Below are 10852 nucleotides of genomic sequence, written 5' to 3' on the forward strand. Positions count from 1 at the left end.
GTGATTATTTAAATTTGAATTTGAACACATCTAGATTTATCCATTTAAACTTATTTGATAAATTGTTCAATTTAGAATTCAAATTAATTTAAGTTTGACTTAAATTAAAATTTGAATTTGAGTCAAAATTAGACTACAGGATAAAATATGATTTTCTATTCCTTCCTTATCTGCAAATTGGCGCCACACAGGGATGAAGATCCCCTAAGGTGGCCGGCCACAATGGATAAGGATAAGAGAAGATTTTGTTCCAAATTCAAATAGGAGATAATTAACAAGCTTTATCTTAGAGATAGAGATTTGATTCCTTTTTGAAGTTTGACTTCTACTCTTTAAATATGAGAATGATAGAAAATTGTGAAGACAATTTTTGAAAACAATTTATGCCCTAAGAGTTAAGGCTGGCCGAAATTCTCAAGAGAGAAAGGAAGAAAAAAAATTTTCTCCAAAAATTTCACATCGTGCATGCGTTGGTGTTTGTGAAAATTCGAGTGTTTATTGTAACCCGTTTTGTCTCATGTGTGCCCACATACACGTCTTTGTGGATTCTAGGAATTGATGTGGAAGACATTGGTTTTTTAAACACAAAGATTGGAGCAAGGACTGTTCGTGGTCAAAGAACTCAAGTTATCATCCGAGTTAGCTTCCAGGTATTTTTCCTGATTGAGTTCTTGATATATATAAGTTAATGAGATTAATTTATTCGTGCATAAATTAATATAATCTATAGAGTATCTCAAAAGTTTTATGAAAATTTTTGTTATACACGATCCGCCTCTCCCTCCCCGCACCACGCTTCCGCATCCGAATTCGATTCGAAAACCAATAGCTGATTCACCAGAAATAGAAGATGAGAATAAGTTCATGGAATCTGTACCTTACTCAAGTGTTGTAGGTAGCTTGATGTACTGCATGATATGTTCAAAGCCATACTTAGCTTATGTTGTAAGTATGGTTAGTAGGTTCATGAGCAATCCTGGAAGGCAACACTGGCAAGGAGTAAAGTGGATACTAAGATATTTGCAGGGAACTTCTTATCATGGTTTAGTATATGGTCCAACAGGTGCTATTAATGAATTGATGGGGTATGTAGATTCAGATTTTACAGCGGATTTGGATCATTGAAGATCTATTACAGGTTATTCATTCTAAGTTCAAGGGTGTACAGTAGCTAGAAGGCCACTCATCAACATGTAGTAGCTTTATCCACTACGGAGGCAGAGTATATTGCTCTGACAGAAGCAATAAAAGAGGCTGTGTGGCTTAAAGGGTTGTTGGGGGAGTAAGATGCTGAACATGAAGGAGCGGTGATTCTCTGTGATAGTCAAAGTGATATACACTTGTCAAAGAATCAAGTGTTTCATGAGAGAACTAAACACATTAATGTGAGGCTGCATTTCATTAGAGATATTATGTCTAGTGGAGAAGTGCAGGTGAAGAAGGTTTCTACTGAGGAAAATGCAACTGATATGATTACTAAGTCATTATCAACTTCAAAGTTCCAGTACTGCTTGGGTTTGTTGTCTGTCAAACTAGTAGTGCATTAAAGAAGCTTTCTGGGAAGAAGACTAAGGAGATGTCAAGACGGTTAATCCAACATTCAAGGTGGAGATTTGTTGAAGCATCTGTAGCGATTGATTAAAAGTCTTGAGTAGCTAACGTGAACAATTGAGTGTACATCATTAATTGTAATTGTCTAAGTGTAATAATTGTTACAAGTGAGTTAGTCGGTGATGGCTTAGGTGTATAAACCTAAGTAAGCGGTGTAAAGTCATTTTTGGTAACAGGAAGTCTAAAAACTTAGAGAGAGAAAGAAAAAGGCAGTGAGATTTCTAGTGAGAGAATTAGAAAGGAGCAAGTCTGTAATTCTTGAAGCAAGTCAGAAATAAAGTTTTCAATTTTCTTCTTCATTCTTGTGTGAGTTCTTATGAGTTTGGTTTGTTGAGTCTGGTTTTTTGTTACAATTGTAACAATGCGCCCTTGAATCTGACAAAGGAATTTATGGATACGACATATTCACCTATAAGTTTCACTGGCATGCAAAGCCAAAGTTGAATACTGAAAGAGAGAAAAAAATGGCATCCCTCGTGTGCAGAGGAAAATGAGCAATAAAAGTAGCCTGTTTATCCATAAGTTTCCCGTTCTTTTTGCTGATTCGAGTTTAGAATTCGAGTTTTGCTACAGTAAAAAGTTCTAAAAAACAGTCACATCTAATTTTTTTGCTATAGTAAAAAACTCTCACATAACATCACATCTCCACTCGAATTAATTCGAGTATAGTAAAAAACTCTCACATAACATCACATCTCAACTCGAATTAACGAACCAAACGGCCTAAGTGTTGCAATAGGTCTTTAGCCTAAATTAAAAAAAAAGTTAGTTTTGAAATATTGTGTGCGCAATAAAAGTTGAGCCTTTTCTATTGACTATTGACATTCACTCTCCTATTGTAGAAAAGAGAAACACAGTCGACACATATTGGTTATTGCACAAACTTAAAGATGTCATGAATTAAATCATAAGCAGATAAATCATGTATATAATTTGAAAAATAAAAATGATAAACGCAGGATTGATTCGAAATATTTGGAAATGTAAAATTAACTAGTGTTTATTTACTTCATGTACTATCTTTCATGACGTATGAAATTCTAGGGCTTGAATTCAGTATCCTTTCTGTCACTAGATTCGAATTGGATGAAGAAAGATTGTGAATGAGTGAATCCGTGAGAAAAAGTATCTCGAATTTGAACTCGATTGGCAATTACACCCAAATGAGAAACAAATTTTGCAAATCCACACGTTCCAAATTGCAGTTGGATTTTCCCAGAAATAGAGAAAATCGAAATGCAATAAAGCAGAAGTCTCATATATTTTTTAATTAGTTTTTTTTGGCATTGTGAAATATTTATAAACGGCCTAGTTTTCGCCAGACTTTCAGCACTAACCGTAGGAGACAAGGAGGTAAAAGGATCTTCGCTGGAGAGAAGAAAACCATCCACCGACTCATATGTGGAGTTGAAACTAGGTTTCACGTTGACAACGTAAAGCCCATTGATGTGTTGGTTGGGCCTATTTCTATAAGCGATTGTGCAAGGAAAGGCCGCAGCCTAAATACTTTTTTTTTTTTTTTAGAAAAATCCAGAAATACTAAAGATGGAAAAAAAAATGTTATTTATACCACCCCACTAAAAGTTAAACAATTTTCATTCAATTAATAAAGAAATATCAGAATGATACTCAATTATTTAGAATTATATAAATAATATATATGTACAAGATTAAGACAAATAATATATTTTTTTAAAGAAAAATATAAATATTTAGGGTTTAGTGAAGGTTTTAGAGATCTAGGATCATCCCTCTTAAAAGGAGAAGAAAAAAGGGGGCAAAAAATAGAGGATTTGTCTTGTTTACTTTAATGGAGAGTTATCTATAGGCTATAAGAAAATAATTCATCAATATTTAGATTTTTTAGAGAAATATTATATAATAATTAATCCTCATAATATACAAAAATTATATTAAACTTATGCCATACCATTTTAATACAATTTGATAAAAATACACAGTTGAAAATTGTGCAGTGAAGATACTTTTTATAACTTAATGTGAAATCAAATATTTGGTTATACTTTTTATATCCAATTTTTTTTTAATGTTTTATTAAATATTACTACGCAAATGGGACTCCTGAAATCACTGGAATACATTCCCAGTAAGAATTTAACTTTTTTTAATATTTTTGTCGTCCACTTCTTTCATTGGACTATTTAATCAAGTAAAAAAACAGGTCAGGTGATTTTTTTTTAATGGAGAAATTTTTAAAAACCAATAAGCAGACAAATTGAAAAGAAAATAATTATTTTGGATAAAGCCACAAAGCCAGGTTCGTGGGAAAAATGATTTTTTGACGTGTATATTCCTCGTTGGTTTAATATTTCGCCTGTCGTAAATCGCCGTCGGTCGAGTTTTAGACAGCCGCATTATCTTTCATTGTTGACCACCAAGTAGTTTATTCACCAAGAAAAGTAAACTTTGTCAATGAACACGCGCAGTTCTGAACTCAACCAAGATACTCGCGGTCCAACAACCGACACCTGGCACAGACACTCTCCTATTCACTTCAGACAGCGAGTGCATTGAACATTTCCCAAATAGTTCGGACCAAACAGGAAAAATCTATCATTATTTTGTCCGAAATTGGAAACTTCCAATCTGTTATTACTTTATTGTGCTAACGTACTCCGGAGTTTCACCGTTACAATAACACAACTCAAATCCAACGGCTGGTATGCTGTGCCCAAAATGGTAACGACCGAGAAAATATCACCCACTGGCTATGACAGCGGAGCTAACTGTAGACCTCCACGTAGTTTCCATTCCACGTCAGACAGTCGCCAAAGTCTACTCTGTCCCGTCAGCCAGCCAATAAATACACGGCGTGGATATCACGCTCATCCAGTTCTACAATTGTGACACGTGGGCGTTCATCATTGGATGAAAGAAATGGCCTACGTAACTTAGTTAGATGCGCATGCAGAGAATGAGAGAGTTTCGTAGAACGGTAGAAGCTTAATGAGCACGCTTCTTTCTGGTTATATAAAGAGGTGTGTTTCACTCGGAGTTTTTGTTGCTCTTGTTCGAAGAAAATTCTCATCAATGGGAGATGCCAATGCGACGTCGTTTCCTCTTCCGCCGGGCGTCCGGTTCCACCCCTCGGACGAGGAGCTGCTCCGCCACTACCTGAGCGGGAAGAACGTCACCCACTGGCTATGACAGCGGAGCTAACTGTAGACCTCCACGTAGTTTCCATTCCACGTCAGACAGTCGCCAAAGTCTACTCTGTCCCGTCAGCCAGCCAATAAATACACGGCGTGGATATCACGCTCATCCAGTTCTACAATTGTGACACGTGGGCGTTCATCATTGGATGAAAGAAATGGCCTACGTAACTTAGTTAGATGCGCATGCAGAGAATGAGAGAGTTTCGTAGAACGGTAGAAGCTTAATGAGCACGCTTCTTTCTGGTTATATAAGAGGTGTGTTTCACTCGGAGTTTTTGTTGCTCTTGTTCGAAGAAAATTCTCATCAATGGGAGATGCCAATGCGACGTCGTTTCCTCTTCCGCCGGGCGTCCGGTTCCACCCCTCGGACGAGGAGCTGCTCCGCCACTACCTGAGCGGGAAGAACGCGGAGCCCGGCGGCGCGAGGGCCGAGGGCAACAACCTGATCGGAGAGCTTGACTTGTACGGCTACGATCCTTTCGAGCTTCCGAACAGCGCGTGCTACGCGTACGGCTGCGGAGGGAAGAAGAGGCACTGGTTCTGCTACACTGGCGGTGGGGCGGTGAGGGAGAGGGGAGGGAAGAGGAGGGCGAGGAGCGGGTTCTGGAGGAGGAAGGGAAGGATGAGGATTGTCATGGGGCAAGGAGGGAGGGGAGACCTTGGGACCAGGACCAAATTCGTGTTTTATTTGGGGAATTCGGCCAAGACGGCCTTCAGGACCAATTGGGTTTTGTATGAGTATGCCCCTATTGATCATCTTAAGGTAGAATATCTTCTGTTCCTCTTCGTATTGATAAGCCAATCAAGTTTGTGTTTTTGGTGGAATTATCGCATATTTTGTTGGAACGGAAGTTTGGGGTTTATTAGTTTTGTTCTGTTCTGTTTTGCTTTTTAATTATATATGCGTGGCGGCTCTTACTGGCTCCAGTTGATTATTGAGAGGTTTCTTTCGTTTTCGGATTTTTCCTTTTTGGGTTTATTTTGGTTTGGTTTCCGTAAAGGTTTTTGGATGCGTGGAATTTGGTTCCGCATTGTGCGTCCTTGTAGACCATTTGGAATATTCAGTTCGATTTTGGTAATGCGAAAAGGGCAAAATAAAAAATAAAAAATAAAAAAATAAAAACAAACGAAAAAACAAAAAAACAAAAGCCTTCTTTAAGGAAAAAAAGTCGTGCTATGTTTACATAGTTTCTTTGACTCTGCCGCAGATGCTTGGTTTTCTATCTTATAATGTGCTAATAGTTTTTTCCATTAGACAGTAAATTCAAGCGAAATAGGTTCCCGTCTCTATCATGCAGTGAACAGGACTGGTTTTGATGGCCTTTTTTTGTTGGAAATGATTTGAGACTGTAAAAAGGGTCGAACTTTTGAAGTTACACGGACTTAGTGACCGGCCTTGTTTTGGTCTATTAAAACCAAAATGAAAAAGTTAAACTCTTTATATACAAAACCAAAATGCAAAACGCATATCCCTCTTTTGGGGCATTAATTCTTGTCTACCTGCAGGCTTCTTTTGTCCTGTGCCGAGTGTTCAACAAATCTTGTCCTAGAAATAGCATATCAGAGAATGGTTTAGTTTCTTGTGCTGAAGAAAGTTTTTCGGCTGTGCGCCACATTGGAATTCAGCATGATGGAGACAACATTTCTAGTAGGAACGATGACATTGAGGTAGATGATCAGATTGCGACTAGGCCAGCTCCCATGGCAAGCATTCAAGTTCCTCTATGCAGTGAGCCTAATACGCAGGTAAACTATTTGAACAATTCCTTTCATTAGCTGAGAAGTGCTATTACCACCATTTCTACTATTGTTTTTGTTTTATCACATTTCGTCCGAAGACATAGCTAGACCATGAACTATTTTAATTCTGTAGTTGTATATTTTTTTTGCAGTGATGGTCAGTGAGGTTTTCTTTTGTCATTTTCTTGTTTGGCATAAAGTGGACAAATGTCATCATATAATATTTCCCTGTTTGTCCAATACTCTTCAGAATACAAATTTTGAATTTTGTGTAAAACTAAAACCATGTGATATTGGTAGGACCCTCGTTTGTTTTACTTGTTTCGGATATCCAGATGAAATCATCCTGTAAAAACATTGAAACATGATAAAACAATGGAAGTTTTACAGAAACTGTTACAGATAGACTTCTTATTTCCCTCGAATCCAAACTCCATCTTGTGCTATTACGTGCAAACGTATGTGACAAGATATCCTATAGTGTGTTTCATTCTAAACCGAACTCGAAACATGTTTCATTGTAGTTCCTATTCTATGTCATTCAGATAGTTACAAGTACTATCATCCTTTTAGCTGTCAACATTGTTTAATAACTGTCTAGAGTGGGTGTTGCATTTTTAAGTTTTTATTTCTAGAGTGGTCTGCATATTATAGTTGCTAATATATGTTTATTGCTTGCTTATTCTGTTTTAATTTTTTTTACACCAAATGCTCATATTTTTCTCCAAATTATTCATGCTCTCTTTTGTGCCATGGTGCAGATGAATATCGATGCTTTTACAGATGACCATTTACTTGCCATTCTAAATGAAGATTTCTTGGAGTTGGATGATCTCAACCGTTGATTATCCAAGATTATTAGACAAACATGGAAGTGGCTGAATCTTTAAAAATGTGAATATTGCTGATGATGCTTAATTTTCAGTTGAAACTATTAGTCGGAGAATGGGTTCTACATACCCAACACAGGAAGAGAGAGTTTTCATATGCTGAAGAATCCTTTAATTTTTTTAGGAAAGTTAATGGGAATCACATAGTATCAGTTATGAGGTTGAGAGAGATATAATGGCAGAATCAATTTTCTTGTAAAGGTAATTGCGATCCAAGTTTCTTAATTAATTTACTGCCCATGTGGCAAAACATTTATTTTATTTTGATTTGGGGTTGCAGATTCGGTCTTTGCCTTCTGAAGGCAAATGCTCTGTGGATAGAAGAAACAATAATGTGTTAGATGATGGTCAATCCAATCTGGAATCTGTTAGTATCTGCTACTTCACTGGCCTTTGCAAGCTGCCTTTTTCCTTCAATGGTGGAGTTCTTATTTATTTGCACACCAACGGAAAAGTTTGGTTTTTCCGTTTCTTTTGGTGCATTCCCTTAACAAGGGCTATTCCCCTCATTGATATTTGTAATCTCTCTTAGCTTGCTAGTTGCAGAGATTGATTAAAATATTTAGTAATATCAAATATGGATTCGAATAAATTCCCTTCTTGCTGTTTCATACTTGACTATGTTTTGTAACTTAAATGTTGCTTAGTCTAGTAAAACTTGACTATGGTATCAAATAATCTCGTGTCATGATGCATCAGTGTGTTTATTGCCTGTTTATATTATTTTTTCTTCAGTATACTTTCTGTGGTTTAATCTTCAAATGCCTAGTATTAACTGCGTTCGGAATATGTTTGCTTGTAACTATGTACGTCAGTTTGCTTATTGCATGATTATTCTATATTTTCTTAGTGTACTTTTTGTGGTTTAATCCTAGTTTTGATCAACTGTGCTCTGAATGTTTTGTGGTTTAATCCTAGTGTACTTTTTGTTATGTTATTTTAACTCTGCGTCATGTGTCCTTTTGTCAATATGCAGTATTGTGTGTTCGCATCATAGAGCCGTGTTTAATTTGATCATAATCCAGATCCAACCTGTATATGAATAAACAAGTTGATGCTAACTTACTATAAATGATTTTGGTCGCAGATGTTCATGCATGTGTTCTTGGCTTATGATTTTCTTTGGGGTGCTTAGCTTAACCTAATCAACAAATTTGTGTGTTCTTTTCATAATTGAAGTCACAACTTAAATTTTTTATGTGCAAGAAAACATTGTAATAAAAAAGTTAAATTTAAATTTTTACGAGAAAAATTACTGTAATAAAAGAACTTAAAGTTGTGATTTGAGTTTTTGACAATTACCTTTCCTCAGCGTAGACAACCATGGAACTGTACTTGATTTTTAAGTTTCTGGCTTGGGACTTGGAAATGCCTATATAATTGTAGCGGCAGTTGTCGTTCTCATTGCGTTGTGGTTGCTTAAAAGCTATGCAACTGGAGAAAGTATTGATATTTTGCCGTCCTTTTTTTATCTTATTATTTGATGACATTTCCCACATGTTTGGACCATTCAAATGACTTCAATGCGTCTCACCCCTTGGTGCCAACTTGGTAACTTGAGAAATAGTCGTACCATATATATAACTCTTTTTATGAACATGTTAAGCCTCCTGCTCTACCATTAATTTTACAAATATATGTACCATTAAACCTTATGGTTAGCCACATACAATAGAGCCGAAAAAAGGTATACAATTGTTTGGTCAGGGAATTGATTGCCAATTTATACATGTAATACGATTGTTTATGCCATAAGCATTTACATATCCAACTTGCTTCTGTGACAATTGAATTTTAAGGCTGACACACACATAGTACTGAGAACTACTCTTCACAAGAAACTGCATTTAATAATTAATCTCACAAATTAGTGCATGCCTTTTCACCTTGATTCTTGCAAGTGGACCCTTATGGATGATGCTCATTCCATCTTTCATTTCTCCTCTCTCTTACATTGTTAGTTTTGAGATCTGACAATTGTGCTCCAGAAACGGCACATTTTTTTTAAATAAAAAAAAAGGTAAAAAAGTAAATTTTCACAAAGCTGTTTGAGGTAATGAAAAAAAAAAAAAAAAAAAAAAAAAAAAAAAAAAAAAAAAAAAAAAGGGCGTTAACAAAGTTTTGATACCCCACTTCTGGTGGTAGCTACAAGGGGCAATCTTGCTCTCTCCAAAACTCCAATAAACTTGTTACAATAAACATTTTCCAGTCTTTCACTAATGAAAATGCCTCTCTTTTCATGTGGTTATATTCAAAGTGGAAAGAGAAACCAAACACAAGTGCATCACCATCATTCTCCCACGTCTAGCTTCCCTCCTTTGCTCCTTAATATACTTTTGGTCACACATGTTGATGGGCCAATTGATCTCAAAAAGGGGTCATGGGTTTTGTTCCCTCAAATTAAATTTGATTCAATAACTTCATCACCCACCTTTCACATAAAAAGATTTTAAGAGAGTAATTGTTTGAGATTAGGTCCCATGCTTGCCAACCACCACCACTCTCTTGCCTTGCACTGGCGACTTCTTTTACCCCCCCACTAAATACGGGTACTTTTTTTTTTTTTTTTTTTTTTTTTTTGTTTTTTTTTTTTTCATTTTTAATTTGATGGAGGGTAGAATCTATATTACGATATATTTTAGGCAATGGAATTTTTTAAGGAAGCAAATCACGAGATAAATCCATTTTGGCTCGTTTTGATACTAGAGTCTTAGGTTGGCAAGCTTTCTCTTCCATTTGTCCAAAGTGGGAAAATTCTAAATATTCGCCTTGGTGGGCAGTGGAGGAATTGTCATTCTTATCTTTGTTGGTTATAATAAGATATAATTACGGATGCTATATATATATATATATTTTTTTTTTTTTCAAAAGGGCCAGTAGCCTAGTATTACGCAATGGGTTGTATAAGCAAAACCCCCATATGGACAGATCGGAGTTCGTTTTCGTGGCCTAAATTAAAGTACACTAGAAAAACAACAATTTCAATGATCATAATAACAATAACAATAATAATAATAATAATAAAAGATAAGAAAAGAAAAGCAAGGCAAGGCAAAGGAACCACTTTGAAAAGTAAGAGAGGAGGAAACCAGAGAAAGGCACGCATGGAACCAAAAAACGTTTAAAGGAGAAAAGAGGCCCACGATTGAGATAGGAAGGGTAGCGAACGCTATTTAAAGAAGTTGAGAAAAAGCCTTCCCAAATACCTCATGGGGTTTTATTTATAATTTTTATTTTTTTAGGGTTTAGTACGACCTTATTCTTTCTACAACTCAATTTTTTTTTATTACAGTATTTTTTATTACAAAAATTTAAATTTAAACTTTTTATTATAGTGTTTTTTTCCCTATAAAATTTTAAATTGTGATTTGAGTTATAAAAAAAACACACAATAAAATACCTTATAAGGTTTTTTTTTTTTTTTTTTTTTTTGGA

The 10852-nt window shown here is 35.7% G+C and overlaps 1 protein-coding gene across 1 annotated transcript; it reads left to right on the forward strand.

Moving 5' to 3' along the window:
- Positions 1-5086: 5086 nt before the first annotated feature.
- Positions 5087-7999, forward strand: LOC21385838 (NAC domain-containing protein 19). The gene is made up of 4 exons (XM_010112513.2): positions 5087-5550; positions 6294-6533; positions 7289-7618; positions 7698-7999. The coding sequence occupies exons 1-3, from the start codon at positions 5095-5097 to the stop codon at positions 7370-7372; spliced, it is 780 nt and encodes a 259-aa protein (XP_010110815.1). The 5' UTR covers positions 5087-5094; the 3' UTR covers positions 7373-7618; positions 7698-7999.
- The last annotated feature ends 2853 nt before the right edge of the window (positions 8000-10852 follow it).

The sequence above is a fragment of the Morus notabilis genome, unplaced genomic scaffold, assembly GCF_000414095.1.
Source record: "Morus notabilis unplaced genomic scaffold, ASM41409v2 Scaffold2640, whole genome shotgun sequence".
NCBI classification, from domain to species: domain Eukaryota; kingdom Viridiplantae; phylum Streptophyta; class Magnoliopsida; order Rosales; family Moraceae; genus Morus; species Morus notabilis.

Excerpts from the sequence above, each read along its gene's own strand:
- LOC21385838 (XM_010112513.2), top strand. The coding sequence starts at position 5,095 with ATGGGAGATGCCAATGCGACGTCGTTTCCTCTTCCGCCGGGCGTCCGG. Across the intron at positions 5,551-6,293 it reads CCCCTATTGATCATCTTAAG|GCTTCTTTTGTCCTGTGCCG; the intron begins GTAGAATATCTT and ends GTCTACCTGCAG. Across the intron at positions 6,534-7,288 it reads GCAGTGAGCCTAATACGCAG|ATGAATATCGATGCTTTTAC; the intron begins GTAAACTATTTG and ends GCCATGGTGCAG.